The 19,844-nt window shown below is 48.9% G+C and overlaps 1 protein-coding gene across 1 annotated transcript in view; it reads left to right on the top strand.

Moving 5' to 3' along the window:
- Nucleotides 1-18,836: 18,836 nt before the first annotated feature.
- Nucleotides 18,837-19,844, top strand: part of ALDH1A3 (aldehyde dehydrogenase 1 family member A3) — a 35,618-nt gene continuing 34,610 nt past the window's right edge. The window contains exon 1 of the mRNA XM_084773347.1: nucleotides 18,837-19,570. Coding sequence (XP_084629473.1) covers nucleotides 19,472-19,570 — 99 coding nt within the window. The 5' untranslated portion in view covers nucleotides 18,837-19,471. The remainder of the gene's footprint in view (nucleotides 19,571-19,844) is intronic.

The following is a 19,844-nucleotide window of genomic DNA, read 5'->3' as shown; positions in this document are numbered from 1 at the left end:
GCATACAAGCGGCCAGCTTCTAGGTTGCTTAGCAACCTGTGACATCATCACCTGCTGCTGCCAGGTGTGCCAGACTATAAAGGGGCTGAACTGCCACTTTGTCTCTTTCTGACTTTGTCTCTCATACTCTTGCACTGCATCTAAGGGTGCCCCGCCCCACCTCTCTCTCCCCCCCCCCCCCCCGCCCACTCAGGTACTAACTCCTCTTCACTTCACTTCTCCCCAAATAAATCTCTCCATATCAGATCTGTTGCATATCTCTCTCTCTCTCTCTCTCTCTCTCTCTCTCTCTCTCTCTCTTTCTTTCTCTCTCTCTTATATCTTAACAACCACTTAGGCACAAAGGCACTTGTGCCTTCTGAGGCCTGGGCTAGTGTTCAGCTGTGGCATTCTTGGAAAAGTGTGACTTGCATTCTGCACAGGCTTGCCGCCACTTCTAACCATCTCCTGCAGTCTGGCATGTGGGAGAGGCATCAGAGAACAGCGACTGATGGTTTGAAAACGAAGCCATCCTTTGGGCCCCTGGAACATAAGGTGTCTCACTGGAGATAGAGGTCGGTCAGGATTAGACAGCGACAAGTGTGAAGTCACTTGCTGGGTATTTGGTAGAGTGTTTCTCTTTAGCTCTCGATCGACTTTAAAAGGCTGACGTGCAAGCCCAACCCAAGAATACCTTGGCGCTTGCTCAACGCGATGAAACTAAAATATGATTTAACGTTATGTCGGAACGCTGCATATTAAAGCAGTGTCATGCCTTCGAAGAGGACGGTTCAGATGCTGGAAGCAAGGCCTTAGGCAAAGTTAAAGCTGTAACTCACATTTCAAGGGAGCAACTGTAAACACATTCCCCAGTATGCGCAGCAGCCTGGACTCCTAATGCCACTTGGTGAAGGCTCTTTACCACCCCCCAACCCCCACCCCACCCCCACCCCCGCCTCCCCGATTATAGAGCTCTCATTTTCTCCTCCCCTTCTCAAACCGCGTATTTTCTAAGCAACAACTGACTGTGGGATGGGACGCTCCTGAGAAGGAGACCTCTGCGCCTGCATTGGCTTTCGGAGCAAGGTTGCGTGGTTCCTGCTTCACAAAGGCCAATGGTTTCACAGGAAACCTGAGTTTCCGACGCTCGGGGTGGAGGGGGACAGGCAGGGAGCCTGTGTGTACATCAAGTATGTTGTCTCTCCAGCTGTGCCGCGGTGGGGGCCTCTCTGTACAGAGCCGCTAATGGACAATGACTGGGCACTGAGCCCACACCAGATGTGCTGGGGGAACGGAGCCAGGAAGGGTTGGGATGCAGCCGACAGAGGGACTAAAGGGCCTGAGAAGCCTAGCAAGGTAACCACAGGCGGAAACCTTAAAAAAAAAGAAGGAGGAGGAGGAGGAGGAGGAGGAGGAGGAGGAGGAGAAGAAGAAGAAGAAGAAGAAGAAGAAGAAGAAGAAGAAGAAGAAGAAGAAGAAAAAGAAGAAATGACGACCTTCCCACCATTCCGCGGAATGGGACTCATAATGCAGCCCCTTTCCTTGAAGTGGGTTTGGCAGGCCCAGTTGTTGAAAGAAAGAAAGAAGGAAAAAAAAAAACAGGAAGAAAAATCAACGTGTTTTACATTTGTCTAGCCTGCATATCTAAATGAGCTCGCTCCAGACCCCCTTACATACATCATTAATATAGGAGAGAACAAAAGGCATTGAGGCATAGAGTGAAGGAAGGAGGGATTTTAAAATATTCTTTCCATGCATTTATTAAACGGTGTTTGTAAGCAGGTAGCAGCCTGTAGGGCCCTCCTGAAGTAACCATAAGTCACATACCTACTGCTGGGGGTGGGGGGTGGGGTGGGACCCATATCCCTCTCAGAGATCACCTCAGCTTAAAAGAAGGAGGGCAAGAGTCCAGTTCCTCTGCTGCTGAGAGTTCCTGTTTCTTGGTGCGTGTTTTGGAGTCTCAGTCCCCTTACTTCCCTCATCTTCTGCGCGTTACCATAGAATTAGACAGGATCCTGAGATATCACAAGTCAGGGCCCATGGTAGATCAACTGTCAGGGCGCACTGCTACCTGCATGTGTAAGAGAGCCAGAAAAGTCTGAGCACCTGCTGCAGGCTCAGGAAGGGAACTTCCACCAGACTGCTCTCCAGAATGAGACGGCAGGGGTGAGGGGTGGGGAGGGGGGGCTGTGACCCGGCCTTGAAGTGGAGGAGCAACTTAGAAAGGTACAGCATCGTATCAGAAACACTACAATGGAGGCTCTCCCTTTCAAAATCCAAGAGGAGCTGCACCAGGACTGGAAACCCTCAAGGGGAAAGAGAAGACCGTCAAGTCCAGATAAAAGCTGGGAGACAGACACCATCTACTGTGCGATGGAGACCTAAGGAAAGAGCCTCCGAAGAATAACCTTGGAGAGGAAAGAGGGTTTCTGGCTTTTGCTTTTCCGAGAGGGGGCTGGATGATACAGGAAGTTCCGCACCATGTGACCTGGCCTGACCTAGCCTACCTGCCAAGAGGCAAGGAGGCAGGCTCTAGATAGGACCATCAACTTACACCATAGTTACACAGGGGTTGTGGGGAGCTAGGTCCATGTCCCTCCATCTGCATTCTCATGTGCTGTAGCTGTTGCATCTCAGCAGAGGCCAGTCAGCCTCTGTCAAACAGATTGCGGGGTGGGGATGTGCAGCCTGATTTCAGAGGGGAGAGAGAGAGGAGAGAGAGAGAGAGAGAGAGAGAGAGAGAGAGAGAGAGAGAGAGAGAGAGAGAAGCTAGAGAGTGTGTGACCTTATATCTGGGACTCTGTACCCCCAGTCCTCACAGTAAGTGTAGGTTCCTTACCTTAGGCTGTGCCCCATGACTTTTGTCACATAACAGGCTGCCCCAGAGTCAAGGTTTACAACCCCTGGCACACGATAGTCTAGTCTTTCTTATGGTCCTAAGCTCAGTAGGACTCAGCTCATATTTTCCCTGCTGGTCTTTCCTGAGGTCTCTCAACTAATCAGAGTCACCGGAGTGATGTGACTTCCCTGTCTGGAGTCCCAGGAGGAGTAGCTCAGCCAGGACACTGGGACAATTGGGTCTACCCCTCTCTGAGATCCCGGAGCCTCTTTCTCTTCCTACATGGTTTCTCCATGCAGTCACACCTGAAACATATCTGGGCTTCCCGTATGGGGGCTCAGGCCCACAAAAGTGTAGAGGAAGAAACTGGGAGACAGTAGAGATTAGGCTTACATGGATTGTGGTATGCCCTGGTGTGGTGTAGGGCTAAGGCAGTGGTGAAGCTAGCCCAGAGTTAGCATGGGCACAGGGAGATGCTGTTTAGGGCTAACTTTGAGGTGTAGCTGCTGCAGCTCCTGAGTGGATAAGACTTGCTGGCTCTTTTTTGTTTTGTTTTGTTTTGTTTTGTTTTGTCCTGTTTTTCAAGACAGGGTTTCTCTGTGTAGCCTTGACTGTCCTGGACTCGCTTTGTAGACCAGGCTGGCCTCAGACTCACAGCAATCCACCTGCTTCTGCCTCCCGAGTGCCCGGCTTGACTCGCTGACTCTTACGGTGAGAAGAGCAAGGCTGAGAGAGAGACAGGAACTTGCCCATGACAATGAGAATGAACCTGAGGTTCCTTGTCTCTACAGCTTGATTTCATGTGTCCTCTATTTTCTGGCCTCTTGGCCAAAGTGATATTGTCTTAGTCCCTTTTCAACAGCCATAACAAGGTTAAAAGGCCAGGCGGTATGGAACAAGCTCCAGTGAAGGCTTCATGGCAGAAACACATACAGAAAAGACCATTTGGTGAAACAGAACACCAGAGAAAAAGGGCCAAATTTATTTTTCCTCCTCCTCCTTCTTTTAAAGTTTACTTTTTATAATAACCCACCACAGGGACTATACAAGAACCCATGAGAACTACCTCAATCCCATCAAGGGGTGCTTGTACAGTGACCCAAGCACCTCCCAATAAGCCCCACTTCTTAAAGGTCTCACACTGGTACATTAAGGACCAATGCAGGTGCCCCATCTCAGTGTAATTTCTGTTGCTAAAACTCAGTACCACAGACTGAGTAATTTAAAAAGAGAAACGGATTTCTTATAGTTTCTGCAAAGTTCAAGGCAAGGGCAGCGTCCGGGGAAGCGCCTGATGGTAAGGGCTCTACACTGTCCTTATGTAGTGAAGAGAGAGCAAGGGTGCTAGCCCTGGTCTCATCTTTGTAAGAGCTACTGGTATCAGCATAGAGCCTTAGCCTTATGACCTCATCTAACCCTGATTATTCACCTCAAATCCCATTTTTTATATGACCGTGAAGATTAAATGTCAACATGAGCTTTGGTGGGGAAAGTCCCACCCTAAAGGTTCACTGGTCTGCTCAACTCCCCTGTTAACACATGCCAACTATACACCACCATGCTAAGCTGTCCTATGCTCTGGCATGCACTTGACCTTCTTCACCTAACAGGGCACCCGTTTAACCTCCACAGACAGAGCTGTAGTAAAATAAGGCACTCCAGACTGGGGAGCAGAGCCCACAGGAGAGGTTGCCTCAGAGTGGGAGAGTTCTTTTGCCCACCCATCATCTACTTCCCTGTGGTATGGTTTTGGACGTGCAGATCCCAGCCATCCCAGCCCCCTGGCCTCCTAGCTCAGCCTTCAGGGCAGGGCAGGAGAAAGAATGCAATGGGAGTTATGGCTTAAGGAAGTGAACCGTGATAACCGTAAACAGACAGTTTGGGATTTGGTCTGGTATTTTGTGCAAGGCAGTGCTTTTTCAAAAGCCACTGCTGTCAGGGTCAGGCTTGAGCATTTTCATGTCACCAACAACAGAAGAAGAAGAAGAAAAAAAAAGACAGTAGTGCCATTGTTACAACACTGTGCTTTTCCACCTTAAAATGGGATTGGTTTTGGGGGACTGAGAACGTTTCCAAAAATAAGTGTCCTCCGTCACAAAGAGTAGCAGAGAGGAAGTCGGAGAGGACTGTAGAAGAGTTATCACAGACGACCATGTGCACGTTCCCTACCCAAGCGTTGGTAATATTTAATACATTTATCTTAGGCAATGGATCATGTACCACAACAGAAAGAAAACTTGTCTATGAGGCCCAGTGTGCAAGGCTCAGCAGAAACAGCTATGAGTGGTAGGTCATGCTACACACTCTCTTTTAAGAGCAGTGCTCACTACTGGGCTGGAGAGGTAGCTCAGTCAATCAAGCTCTTGTCTAGCAAGCATAAAGGCCTGAGCTTGAACCACAGAATGTGTTCAAAATTAACACTGGGTGTGGTGACACCCGCTTGAATTTTAGTGCGGAGGAGTAAGAGACGGGTGGCTCTCTGGAACCCACTGAATAGTCAACTAGTCTACCTTGCAAGTGCCAGGCCAGTTAGAGACCCTATCTCAAAAACAAAATAAAACAGCTACAACAAAAGCCAAGGTGAATGGTACCTAATGACAGTCAATATTGTCCTCTGGTCTCCTGGTACATGCTCACACATATGTGCCTTGCATACAAATTACCTGTACATACAAACATTCATACACATGCTTGTGTGTTCATGCGCATGAACACACTCACACACACACACACACACACACACACACACACACACACACACACATACACACACACACATGTGAACATTACAAAAAAGTTTCCCTCTTGCAACCAACACCCCAACTGGAGGGTGTCTTGGCTGTGCATGTTCTTTCCACCAGCCCAAGGTGGAGTGAGGCAGTTTGGAGTGTGGGCTGCTCCCTAAACTACCTTTAGAATGTGTTCTGCTATCTCTAAAAGGCTCATGGTCTCTGTCTTGCATTAAAGTATAGGCAAGATCTTAGCTCGTTGCAGTTGCACCTGAAGTCAGGACCACTCCCAGAACTTTTTGAGTTTGCGTCATTTAGTGGTTCCCAGAGGAGTTGTTCATCTTTCAAAACACAAGCTAGAGCAGAGAGGTGGTGGTGCACGCCTTTAATCCTAGCACTTGGGGAGGCAGAGGCAGGTGGATCTCTGTGAGTTCAAGGCCAGCCTGGTCTACAAAGTGAGTCCAGGACAGCCAGGGTGACACAGAGAAACCCTGTTTCAAAAACAAAGAAACAAAAACCAAAAAACCAAAAACAAAAAACAAAAGCCCAAGCTAGAAACAGGCTCTGTCTTAGGGTGTCATTGCTGTGAAGAGACACCATGACCACAGCAACTCTTATAAAGGCAAACACTTTGTTGGGGCTACCTTACAGTGTCAGATTTAGTCCACTGTCATCATGGCGTAGGAAGCATGGCGGCATGCAGGCAGGCGGAGTGCTGAGAGAGCCTAGAGTTCTACGTCTTGTTCAGCAGGCAGCCAGGGGGAAGCTGTGAAACCTAGCTAACAACAGTGGTGTGAAGTCAGTTTCCTGGAGGAGAAGCCACACCCACTAACTTACCAAACCAGCATAATGTCTAACAACAGTCTGTAAACATAGCCCTTATACTTGCTGATAAGTGAATCTTCACCCCCCCCCCCGCCCCCTTCAAGGAAACTTCTCTTCCCAACAGATAAGCACCACTACAGAAAACCCAAACCCATCAAGAGGCAGACTTGTGGAGCCCAGCACCAATGGATACATCCACAACACGTGCTTGCATCTAAGGCTCAGGGAAGGCTCACTGTGGAAGAGGGGACAGAAAGATTATAAAAAGCCGGAGGATTAAGGAGTTTGCTGTGAAGTAACTTCTCCTAGTCGTGATGGAAGCTACATCCATAAACTCTCACCAACATGACTGTTCGAATGAGAGCTGAGCATGGACAGCACCAATGGGCACGCCAAAGCCCAAGGAGCCTCAACCCCACACAAAGAACTATAAGGCAACTGAGGAAATCCGTGCGCAGCAGAGGTGATCTCCCCAGGGAAGAGCACACCAAATAGTTGTCCGGTGGAAACATATATACAAGAAACTTTTATGGACTGAGCAGGTTATATTTAGGAAATATGTTATATTTAGGAAATATGTGTATAGGAAATATATATATACATATATATGTACACACATATATACACATATTTATTCATGGAATTAATGAAAAGAGAGACCATGCATTTGAAGGAGAATAGGAAAGGGTTTATGGGAGAGTTTAAAGGGAGGAAAGGGAGGGGAAAAGTGTTCTAATTATAATCTCAAAAATAAAAAACAAATGAAAAATAAAACCACAAGCTAAAAGTATGTCTCAAGGAGATGCTGGAGATGGTGTAGAGATGGCAAGTTCAAAGGATCATGGGGACAGGAGGCAAAGTTCTCAGCCCTAGGGCCCAGGGCAGCCTGAACAGGCTTTATTCAGACGTGAAGGCAGCGTCCCAAGAACCTGCAATCTATCTGAGCCAAAGCTTAGCTTAGATTTTCCCTACACGGATGATTCAAGTTCTTAGATATTTTCACTTAAAACATCTTCCCTATACATAGGAATACTATCCCTTTGCCCCAATGCCTTCCTCTCAAGTTTGCCACCAATATTGTAAATGGGACCCTAATGAATCTACCTGGACAAAGCTAAGTTTTTAACCCAGTCACAAAGCCGTCGCAAGCTGGAGCCACATCCTACGGCTCTGAAGCATGGTGTCCATTCCATATGCTGCTTGGAGATGGACTGCAACACGCCAAAGATTAACAGAGTGCCTTCCGTTCGGGAGTGACCTTCCCACTTCCTGAAGCAGATGATGGATCTCCGTGCTATACAACACTGCACTGGGACCCTGGTGTCCCTCCTCATCCCAGCTCAGTCTCTGCTGACTTGAGCGTTGTGGCTCTGGATATGGCCTGTCCTGTGGCTCCAGTGTTTGGCTACAAAGTAAGGGACAGAGTTTTGGACATGGCTGTGGTCTCATACCAGCACTGCAGCACTGGGCTAGCCAGTGACGTTGTTTCATCCACTATCATCTTAAGCATGGGCAGAAATAGCAGGGGATGGCTTTTCACTACTCCAACATAAGCCTATTTTCATTTATTCTAGAAAGAATATTATTTCTGATGTATTTACCACACACCTACTAATAAACTATTTGAAGGGATTCTGGCCAGCTTGAGAGTGCTGAGCCTGGGTCTGGCTGGCCTTGCCCTTCTTCTCAATTCCCTCTACCTTGCTAAAGCCCATTAGATGACATTCCTAAAGCTAGCCACCAAGGTATATCCTGTTAATCGAGCACTTCCTCCTCCTGAGGTTGACTACCAAGGTTCAGGTATCAAAGTATTGAAGTCCCATAATCAAAAGCCCCCTTGGGCTCACCTTATTAACATGCCCAGTTAAAAATTAAACACCTCATCCTAACATTGGGTTTCCCATTTTAGCTTCATAAACCATCATTTGTTTTTATCTGCCGTGTCTGTCTCCTCTCTATCCAGAGGCAGCCCTTGGTTCAGTCCTCCCATCCCCTGGAACAAATACCCCTGACCCCTCCCACTCACCCCCTATCCTCCATCTCCTTTGTTCCCTTCCGCTTATCCCTCTTTCTGGAGCAAATAAATCTTTGCACTGAGAACTTGGTCTTGGGGGTCCTGAGCTGACACGTTTCCTTTCTCTATCCAATTCCCATTGGTGAGCGTGCCCTATACTTAAGGAGCCTTGTCAATACTTTGGGACTTCATGGAAAATCCAGAGTCAAATTGTCCCGGGCCAAGGCTCTACCCTCATGGCTAGTAGGAGCATCTCTGAGGCCAGAAACCTCCATTGGAGATTCAAAAGTCCAGACAGTGAGCAAATAGAAAAGGTATAACAGAGCCATAAAGAGAGACAGGCAGATGGAAACCTGGATGTGTCATCCCAGACAAGCTGGTCAAGGGAGTCCTCAGGGGACAGAAGATTTGTCTGTAGGGCCACAGTGGGAAGAGACAGGTCCTGTAAATATCCAAAGAAGAAGGCAGTGAGACTGAGAAGGCAAGCACCCTGGGGTGGGAGCCAAATGACAGTGTTTTCAGGGACAGAAAGACCTTGACATCTGGGTCTGCAAACAGCACAGGTAGCTGTGGGACAGACAGAAAGGTCCATCTGGGAGGTTTTTCCAATGTGAGCAGTGGACCCGAGGGCAGAAAACTAAGAGTCAGGGTCAATCAGAAGAGTAGTGTGGGCCAAGCAGAAGTCCCAGCTTGCTCCGTCTTGGGTCTTGGTCTTTTAAGTTGGGTTAGGGCTAACACTTGTAGAACAATTAAAGTGAGGTTTTGGATGAAGACAGAAGCATCAGTGCTTGCGGCACTGTCTTGCAGCCTTCCTTCTTGATCGCTCATCATACTTTAAAAGCATCATACTCACCATGCTTTATGCAATACAGATATCCTTCAGGACCCCAAATCCCCAGATACTCAACCTCCTGCAGTACATGATGTGGTGTTCACACAGACCTGTGTACATCCTTCGGCAGAGTAAACCATCCCTCGTGACTTACAATACTTAATGCAATGTGATACTATGCAGGTAGCTGTCATGCTTTGTTGTTCAGGAAATAGTAACAGGAGAGACTGATGGACATATCTAGTACTATGCCCTTTCTTCTCAGTGCTTTGGATCTGTGTTGGTTGAACCAACAACTACAGCGCATGTGCAAACAGAGGACTGATTATCTTTCTAGGCCAGCCTTCCCACAGATGGCTCAGAAAAATTTATCTTCCCTGTGAGCACCCTCTGTGTCATCTCATTGGGAACAAAGCTAACCCTGACCTTGACCAGTGAACACACTGTGACCTTGGCTCTTATAAAAAATCTTATCAACTAAAAATCTCTAAAGCTAGCTCCTGGCAGACTCAAGTGTCTCCAAAGAGCGGGGTCTGGTCTGGGTGTTGAACTTTCCTTAGACCTACAAAGGCACACGATGTCATCCTGACTGAAAATAAGATGAAACTTGAAAAAGGCAGAGAGATTTCTTTCAGCCATCCTGATGCGGTTGGGCCAACCTGCTTTCATCAAAAGAATGAACAGCTCCAGGCCTGGCAGCTTTTCTCACACTCCGTGCTCATCGGAAGCTTCAGGAGAACTTATCAACTTGCAGAGTTTTGCCTCAGCGAGTCTCAGAAAGGGGCCCAAGAGTCTGTGTCACTCACAAAGCACCCAGACAGTGCTGACGTAGAGAGGAGGCCTGTTAGTTACGTATTGGTAGTGAGCTACAATGTCCAGCTCCTGAGATGCTCCTCTGACTCTGAATGGAACGTGTCCAGCAACAAGATCCCAGATTCCTAAGCATGTTCCAGAGTGACAGGCTGGTTTCCTGCACTTGGATTCATCTCTTTGTCCATGGGAGACATAACTAATCAATCAAGGTGCACTGATGGTCCTTCTCTACACAGCATGGCAATGTCAAGCAATGCCTGAGAGATAACCTAGGAAACTACTTTGCTCCTGAGTCTAGAGAAAAATCATCCCTGACTCATGACCAAATGAAATGAGAAAGAGAAATGGGCCAGGGACAGTTTGGGTTTTTAGAAGGCCAATCCTGGAGATTTCTAGAAAATACTCTAAAGTGTCTGCAATGTCAGACAACACATATGCCTACACAATGCTCACCGAGTTCTCCTGTGATGGCTTCTCACATGGTTCTGCAGCTACAGAAAACCACCAGTGGCTTTTCTCACAAAGAAGACCAGGAAAAAAAGTTCTAGAAGGGCTGAGAGGAGTTTCTTGGCTTGTGATGAAGGAAGGGACTGGAGTCTATAGCTCTACAAAGAGGGTTTCAAGAGTCATAAGCAGACCGCCCAACACACACCAGGCAGCGGCTGGCCTTCCCACACCGAGAACGGCAGTCAGAGCTTCCATTCCAGGAGCGGGCCCCAGCATCGCTTTAAGATGAGGACTCTGAGGTCAGGTGACAAAGCTCACAAGTGCCCGGCAAGAACCTTTACCAACAGCCTGCCGAGCTGTCCCACGTGCACACAAAGCATCTCTTGGCACCTTAACTGTTTTGTTTGTTTGTTTTGCAATCTCTTGGCATGCTTACTTTTTGGAGCTCTTGCTTGCTTCTCTTGGGAGAAGCTTTGAGGAGTGAGGAACAGGTGGGTACTGAGGAGGGTGCTTCCCTTTGGCTCAGTCAAGAGTCTGGCTGCACTGAGCGCTTCTTGTACACTGGGTACATCGCAACTGCTCTCTAATCTGTGTGAGCCCTAAGCTGGGCAGAAAGCATTATCCCCAAGTTCAGCAGACAAGCAGGATGACAAAGAGCAGGTGTCAGGACCAAGTTCATCCTGGGCTGTGACAGCCACCTAATGTCCTTCTGATTTCAAAAAATTCTGAGACTCTATCTTAGAGTTTACTAATAAATGAGGTGTTTTTCACATGCCTTCCTAGGTACTCATCGGCACCAGAATCCGTAGGACCCGTGTTTAAGCACGTGAGGGAGCAGTTCTGATTGGGTCAATGGCAACACTGAAGTTTGGGGAACTGTGGCTTCAGTAAGCTCTTATACAGCGATTTGATTATAATTGGGAAGTGAATACATTTCAGTGACAATTTCGTACTCAACTTGGACCCGTGACATCTAGCGGCCAACAGAGGAAGTGCAGGGCAATCGCTGGGACATGAGCAGGTGCAAAGGCACACTGAATGGTTCACGGGATAAAAGATGGGCAGACATTCGCTACTGGTTGAAGTCTCTGTGGAGTTAGCCAGATGCACATGTAAGCCATGCGAGGCCTGTGCTTCATGACTAATATTTATGCTGTCTTACTATCACCAATGGAAACTACACTCCACCTAATCCGTTATCTCTTAATTGATAAACTATGTTTATGGTAACTCAAAACATCCGATACGTAACATCCTGATACAATACAATGCAAACCCAGTGCATGAATGCCTGTGCAAGAGTGAAAAGCATGATAAATTGGAAAGTGTTGTAGTCACTCATTAAACCAGTCCCCCTGGGCACAGGTGAGGATATTAGGACCATCATAATGCCATGTGAAAGAGTTAGGTGAAGAACAGCACAAAGTGGGGGGGGAGAGGGGGCGGGGGTGTATTTTACACGCTGTGCTATGCAGAGGAGTGTAAACTCTGCCAATGAATTCACAATGAAGGTGTCGCTATAGGAGGACCCCTCAGGAAACCGCACAACAGCACAGACTTCACCAGTCACCCCCCAACCCCTGACCCCCCCCCCATCTCCACCCCAGGATCCAAGTAGTGGCAAAACTCCAAGGGAAGATGTTGAGGAAATCTGTGCTCTTTTTACAGCATGTCCCAGCTGAGGGCCAGGGGACAGCCTTCTCACCGTGGGGCCAGGAGGGATGAACCGGAGAGTGATTTGCCAAACCTTAGCATACTCAAATTATTTTTCAAACATTTTGGGTTTGGCAAATGTATCCCACTAAGTCCCCTTTCCCGACATTCTTACACCCATGTGGATTTCAAAGGAAATTTAATATGTGTGTGTCTGATTCACATGGGCCCAAGCGCACACCATCGCTCAGTGAGAATCATCCTGCATTGCAAGCCTCTCCCTAGCCCCTTTCTTCTATCAGCCCCTTAACACTTTCTCTCCTAACCAGGAAGCCTGTTTCATCCTCATCAAAATGAGCTCAAAAGCTAAAACATTCGAGTTTGGTTTGAACTTTAGAGCCCCTCGAGTCTGACAATATGTCTAAGAAGACATTTGCACACAATGTCTTGTGTCACAGGGAATGCCAAGTGGTACTTCTGGGAAGGGTGGGGTGCTAGGAGAGAGATGCAGGCATTAGTGTCACAGTTTGTATATTTTAAAGCTGAAACTCTGGCCTCTTATTCCTTAGAGTGAGTGACAGCCCAGACAAGCGTCTTTCTGGGGCTGGGTGGCACAGAAACCTTGGCACTCAGGGCGATTCTCCCAGTGCCGGGCTTCCCTTAGAACACAGCAGGCACCAGGAAGGGGCCATAGTATGGGGGCAGGGGCGCTGCCCGCCCAGCCCAAGCTAGTCTTTAGGTGGGATCCCACTGTCCAGTTTAGGCAATAAAGCTGCAAATGAACATGTGAAGTGGATTCATGTATTCCATTTAAGGGTTCATTTTGTCATTTTCAAGTGCCTATATAAATCTACATCATCTATACCACCTTAAAAATCGTGTGTGTGTGTGTGTGTGTGTGTGTGTGTGTGTGTGTGTGTGTGTGTTCATCTCTCTCTTTCCGGTGGGCTCCAGGAGTCAAATTAAGGGGTAGAACTTGGCAGCCATTTTGCTAGCCCTAGGGCGTTTGGTTAAGCTCAAGATAGCAGAGATAGAGAGAACCTTTTTTTTTTTTTTAAATAGGCTGTTCTACTGATATAAAATGACGTAGTTATTATGTTTTGTCATAGTGGTGGGTTGGGTTCATACAGGCAGCTCAAGGGATGACCTTTCTCACATGGAAGAAACCAAGTGAAGGGCATCCAGAGGGAGAGGCTGGCTCCAGGCCCTTCAGGGTCTAGATTCTTCCTCTATGTGTCTACTCCATATTCTTTATCTCAAACTTCCAGGTCAGAAGTGCTTAACTGTCCCAGGGTGGCTGCTGCAGCCTTAGCCCTCACGCCTGTGTTCCAGGCAATGGGGAGGAAAGAGTCTCTGACCTGACTCTCTCCCATGGAAGCTCAAGCCAAGACTTCAGCTTATATTTCTCTCACCACCTCTGCCTGCAAGAGAAGATGATAAACATGTTTTATCAAAACATGCTGCTGCCCCTGATAATGTGGGGTTTCTTATGGCCAGAAAGAAGAGAAAATTGGAAGGTCAACCAGCTGTCATCCTTACCCACATGTTCTTTCCTGGCCTTGTCACAACTCCTAACCGCTGGAAGGGCAGGAAAGTTCCAGAAGCCATGTACTGTCAAGCTTTGTGTGTGTGTGAGGTCTCATCAAGGCCAGACCCACAAATATTGTGATGTATTCTCTTTGGTTCTATATGATTAGTTCTCTGTTTGCTTCTGCCTGGTTGGGGTTTGATTTACCTCAGGTTAATGTGTGTTTATGTGGAAGATATTTCCTTGGGATCAAAAAGGGACAGCGGAGTTGAGGAGAAAGCAGCTGCAAGAGGCAGTAGGGTAGCCCTTCAACATTTTCCTTGCTTGCATCAGTAAATTCGTTTTCCTTCTACGTGGGCTGCTGCTCACTCTCATGATCCTGGATCCCATGGTTACACGGAGCATGTAATGAACCCCCAAAGACCCTTGTGTTACAGCTTTGGTCTTCATCCTGCAGGGATACCTTTAGTAGGCTGGGCCTAATGGAAGGATGTGTAGTCATCGGAGGTAAGCCCTAAAGGAGGGTATTAGGGCCCTGGCTCATTCCTGGGTTTTCCCCTTTCTTTTGCTTCCCAGTCAATGTGAGGTGAACTTTGCTACCTACTCCAGCCACGATGTCCTACCTCACCATGGGCCTAAGGAAAGAGGCCCAAGGGGTCACAGAAATATGAGCTGAAATCTAACTTTTTTCATCAGTTGTTTGCCCTAGTACCAGAAAGCTGATTAATGCTTGGGTTAACTAATTTTGCTGACAACTTGACACAACAACTAAGAATCGTCTTAGAAGAGGGAATTTTAATTGAGAAATTGCCCAGATTAGATTGGCCTAAGATCATGTCTGTGAAAGATTGTCTTCCTTGGCAGGGGAAGGTTCAGCCCACTGTGGGCGGCACCATCCCTAGGCAGGTGGATCTGGGCTGTATGTGAAAAGCAGCAGCAAGCTGAGCAGAAGCCATTGAACCAGTCAATAAGCAGCATTATTCTACGGCTCCCGCCTCCGGATCCCTTCCTTGAGTTCGTGTCTGACTTCCCTTGATGTCCGATTGTGGCCTAGAAGAGTATGCCAGATAAACCCTTTCCTCACTCACCTAAGTTGCTTTTGATCGGAGCATTTTACCACAGCGAAAGCAAGCCAGGAGAACACAGGGAAACAGATTCATTTGCATGTTCTGTAATTCCCAAAAGTAACCTGTACACCCCACAGGCCCACTGATGAATCGTAACTATTATAAAGTTTGAAGAATAAGAAGTTGCCTGTTCAAACCTATTTAATCTCACTGGACAACACCCCTCTCTGTCCCCCCAAATACAAACTCTGCTTCAGTGATAGTAGCAAGGAAATACTCACAGTGAAATCAACCTTGGCAGGTTCTGGGCCACCTGTCAACCCCATTGATAGCCAAGAAGACTGAGTGCCCAGAGGACACCTAAGAACTGCACTGCCTTCACTCTGAAGACCTCCCTTACGGGAAAAGCCTAGCTTTCTGGAAAGCCCTTAGGGATGTGCACCGGTGTGCCTGCACTGGGCCAGATGTCCGCCTACTCGCTGAGTGAGGTGAGTGGTTTGGGGAGTGGTTTGGGTAAGGAGATCGGATGGTTAACCCTGGGATGCTAGAGACCCCCCAGGAAGCCCAGCCACCCCTCACAGATGCTCAGACACCAGACTTGAAATAAGATAAAATAAAGTACGGGTTCTGTCCCTCCCGTTATTAATTACGTTTATTACAGATGCCAACAGTTCCCACAAACAGGCACGGTTTGAAAATGGAACTGGGTTGGGATGTGAGGGAGGTTATCTGACCTCTTCTGTCACTGTTTTCTTTAAGTTGACATCAGATGTCTTCTTCTTCAAAACTCATCACTTCAGTGAGAGTGACTGGCCAGTGAACTCTGGGGGGCTGCCAGTTTCCCACCTGCCTATCTAGTGCTGGAATTCCAGACGCATGCTGCCGTGAAGAGCTTTTACATGGGTACAGGGGCGCTTGTGCAGAAAGTGTGTCAATGACTGAGCCATCCCGTCTGTGCCCGTGCTTTGTAAAAATCTATTTACTTATTTACATATGTATGAGTACTTTGCCTATGTGTACCACATATGTGCAGTGCCCACAGAAACCAGACGAAGGCGTCAGATCTCCTGGAACTGGAGTAACAGACAGTTGTGAGCTGCCGTGTAGTTGCTGGGAACCAATACATCTTTCCACACCACCTCCATGGTGCTTATTTTTATTAAATGTTTATCACACAAGCAAGCCTCCAACATAGCCCCAGATCACATGACACACCCACCAAGAAGCCAAGCTTTAGGCAGTGCCAGCACCACCAATCTGAATACAAAAACAGTGAAATTAGCAGAAAATTGCAGGCTGGGAAAGCTACACGAGGCAGGAAGAAGTGAGGGTTGGATGCTGGCTTCTGAGGAGAAATGTCTGTTAGGAGGGAAAATGGGAGAATTAAGAACAGGCGTGAGTTGGAGTCCACTTTAAATCCTTTAACGAGGATCCATTGGAGGGCAAGTCTGGTGCCAGCAGCCTCGGTAAATTCCAGCTCCAATAGCATATATTAAAGTTGTTGCAGTTAAAAAAAAAAACAGGCATGAGTACAGCACTTTACAGTTTATCCAGTGTTATCTTGCCTGAGACTCCCCAAGCACTGGGAAGTGAGAAGAGGGTTACAGAAAAGGAAATGAAAGTTCAGAGCTCAGGTGTCCAACCCAGGAACGCACAGCTGGGTGTGAGGAAGGGATGTGAAGGAAAGGAGGCTGAGCCCTCACCAACCACAATGTTTAGGAAACTCCCAAACACCTGGTGACCCACTGTACAAAGTAAATGAGACCTTCCTTCTTTAACCACTAGGGCCATGTCCCTGTGGCCAAGGCTGTGAGCATTGGTTCCTAGTAGACACAACCAGAAGGGATGTTCCCACTTAGTGCATCAGGTGACATGGGGCCGCCTTGGGACACAGGTACATCCTCGGGTGAATAAATGTGACAGAGAAGTTGAAAAGAAACCTCTCGTCATATCCTACACCACCCGCTCCCACAGTCTGCCTTTGGTTCCTCCAAGACAATGAGGTCCAGGGCAAGTATCCACCTGCCTCTGTTTGCTCATCTGTAAAATGGGAACTTGAGCATCTCAGCTTCTCCCTGACTGGTGAGTGGCAAGCTGAGGGGAGTGGAGGAAGAGCCTTCCAGTCAGGACAAGCCCAGAGCCAAACCCATCCCCCTCACACACACACACACACACACACACACACACACACACACACACACACCTGCTCTTTGGGAACTGCCTACCACAGGAAAGGTCAGTCTACGGTTGTGAGTTTTGCTGCGACCTCCTCAAGGTCACGTGGGAATTGGCAAGAGGAGTTGACAGTGAGCCCAGTCTGTCTGCCACCAGCTGCATTGCCACCAGCTCCAGGACTCTCCAGATGCCGTGGGGCAGGAGGAGTTTTGGGGTGCGACTTGAGGCAACCTGCATTCCCTACTCTGTGGCTGGCAGAGTGACAGCTGTCCACCTTAAAACAACCAGGCTCTTACCCCCAAAGGAGCAGAGTTCTAATTTTCAATCCCATTTACTTCCTCCATCAGTCCAACAATTATGGAAAAAGTGCAATGTCCTCTGCATATTTTCAGAGTTTGCAGTTTTTAATTAACTAAGTAATTAATTTTATTCACTTTACATCCTTATCACAGCCCCCTCCCCTCCTCTCCTCCCAGCCCCTTTCTCTTCCCCCTTCCCCCCTCCCCTTCTCCTCAGAAAAGAGGAAACATCCCCCCACACACACACTCAAAGCACCCTGGCACATCAGGACTAAGCATATCCTCTTCCACTGAGGCCCAGCAAGGCAGCCCAGCTAGGGGAAAGTGATCCAAAAGCAGGCAACAGAGTCCGTGTCAGAGATAACACTGCCCTAATCCTAGGGGACCCTCATGAAGACCAAGCTGCCCATCAGCTACATATGTGTAGGGGGTCTGGTCCAGTCTATGCATGCTCTTTGGTGGGTGATTCAGTCTCTGTGAGCCTCCATGGTCCTTAGTTAGCTCAATGACCTGTCAAACTGAAACTCCAGGCAGGATCCCTGGCAAACTTGTAGGATGGGAGTTCCTGTAGGCTTTTTGACAACTGCCAGCCTTTGGTCTCCCAGCCCCTGCACAGGGGAAGGTCTTTCAGTATTTCAAAAGCACTCAGATGGTGGGACTCAGCATCCAGGGTCCCTGGTGTGTGAGACACCCAGATGTTTTCAGTTGACCAAGGTGGGAGTCATGGGACCAGCCACACACACAGGGAGCCCAGAAAGCGGCAGGAAAGATGAAGTAAGCGGGTTGGTGACCCTAGTGTCAGTGTCAAGGACAGAGTCTCAGATTTCTGTCAGTCCTTTATTCATTTGCCCCCCACCCCCCACCCCATCCCCACCCCCCACCCCCGTAGGCAGCTATGCCCCAGTCTCACCTGCAGGGGCAGCACGTAACAGCACAAGACCCTCCCACCATCAGAGAGGGCGGAGCTCTAAAGGTTTGCAGCTTATTTGACTGTCCAGAAGGATGCCTAGTGATGCTCCAGTGAGGAAGGACACGGAGAGCAGAGACGGACACTGAGTCCTTAGAGCAGACAGAGGGAAGCTACGTTACTGATTTCTCACAGAAAGAGATGGCTGAGACTGTCTGTGAGGTTTAAACAACTTCTGTGGCAAGTTCCAGCCTCATTGATGCAGCCACCCTATACCTGCGTGAGAAGCTTTCCCATGTTTCACCTGGAGTTGAAGTCTATTTCCTGGGATGAAAGCAGTGTTTCCTAAATGGCGAAATAAGAGGTGTGGGACGTCCCTAAACCCAACCCCTTCTTGGCAGTTTTGAGCAATATAAACATTAGGAGCTCGGAGTCTGAAAGCAACTAGCTGCAAAGATCTCATGACTTTTGTTCTGGGAGTTTTTGTTTGCTTGTTTGTTTTTGTTGTTGTTTTTCATTTTTAAAATGGAAGTTCAGTTTATACGTTTCAAACATTAAACTAATTGCCTCCGTTGGGCTGGGCCTGAGGGTAGTGTATGTTTATGAAGGTCGTAGGACGAACAGCCACTAGGCTCCACGGTGCGGTATATAAGAGCTGTCGCCTAGCTTTTGCGTTCTGTTGTGGGTGTAAACAGCCTGCCAGCCTGGCTCAGAACGGACCTCCCGGCCGCTGGCTGCCCTAGCTTGGGAAGGATGGAGCACGGGCGTCTGGCAGCTGGACCCCAAGTCGAGGCAGCGATGGGTGGTGGCCGCAAGGCGTCCAGATCCCTGCGCAGCAGGATCCCAGAGCTAGCTTTCACTCCCGCCCCGGCAGAAGTTAGGCAAGTATGGGGAGCCGCTGTGGCGGTCCGGGAGCCCGCAGGTGGCTCCGACAAAGTCTTCTGATGGCCCTGAGAGAAAGGCCTATTACTGAGGTCGCTGCGAGCCTGCCTGACCGGGGTCTGAACCCTAGAAGTTCTGGGCCCTGCTGTCCCTCTCTAAGTTCCTTCAGGACTGCAGGAGTCCATGGTATGGCCGCCCCGCGATGCGCAGAGCTCACTCCAGCCGCAGCTGAGGTCGGGCCAGGACCGTCCGGCTCCGGCTGGGGAAGGGACAGTGGAAGGGGTGGCTACCGCGGCCGGGTCCCCTCCTCCCCTCCCGCGCCCGCCCTCCCTTCCTCCATCCTGCAGCCAATTAGGCGGCCCCCTTGGGCGGGAGGCGTGGGGTGCTGCATAAAGGCGCGGAGCTGTCACCCGGAGTAGGCAGCGCACAGCCTAAGCAGAGCCTGTGCGTCCGGGACACCGACCGGAGAGTGCGAACCAGCCATGGCCACCACCAACGGGGCTGTGGAAAACGGACAGCCGGATGGGAAACCTCCTGTCTTGCCGCGCCCCATTCGCAACTTGGAGGTGAAGTTCACCAAGGTGAGGAGGGTGCCCTTTCGACATGACCGCCTCAGACTCCCTCGCCGAGAGATCCCTGGTAGGGAAAGCGGAAACCAGGAGGCAAACCTGCTGGGAGACCACAGGGAGCTACCCACACCTCAAGTGTCTCTCTGGTGGGGTCGGCTCCTCGGAAACCTCACTATTGGGGTGGTAGGGGCACCCAGAGTGGGAACTCGCGCCTCTCGCTGGGTGATCTAAGCCTCAAAGCCGGAGGAGCAAGGCAGTGCGGCGGCGCCCAAACTGCCTAGTTGCA

The sequence above is a fragment of the Acomys minous genome (assembly GCF_964271855.1).
Source record: "Acomys minous genome assembly, chromosome: 2".
NCBI classification, from domain to species: domain Eukaryota; kingdom Metazoa; phylum Chordata; class Mammalia; order Rodentia; family Muridae; genus Acomys; species Acomys minous.
The sequence above is the reverse complement of the archived record's forward strand: the minus strand, read 5'-3'. Positions and strand labels throughout refer to the sequence as shown.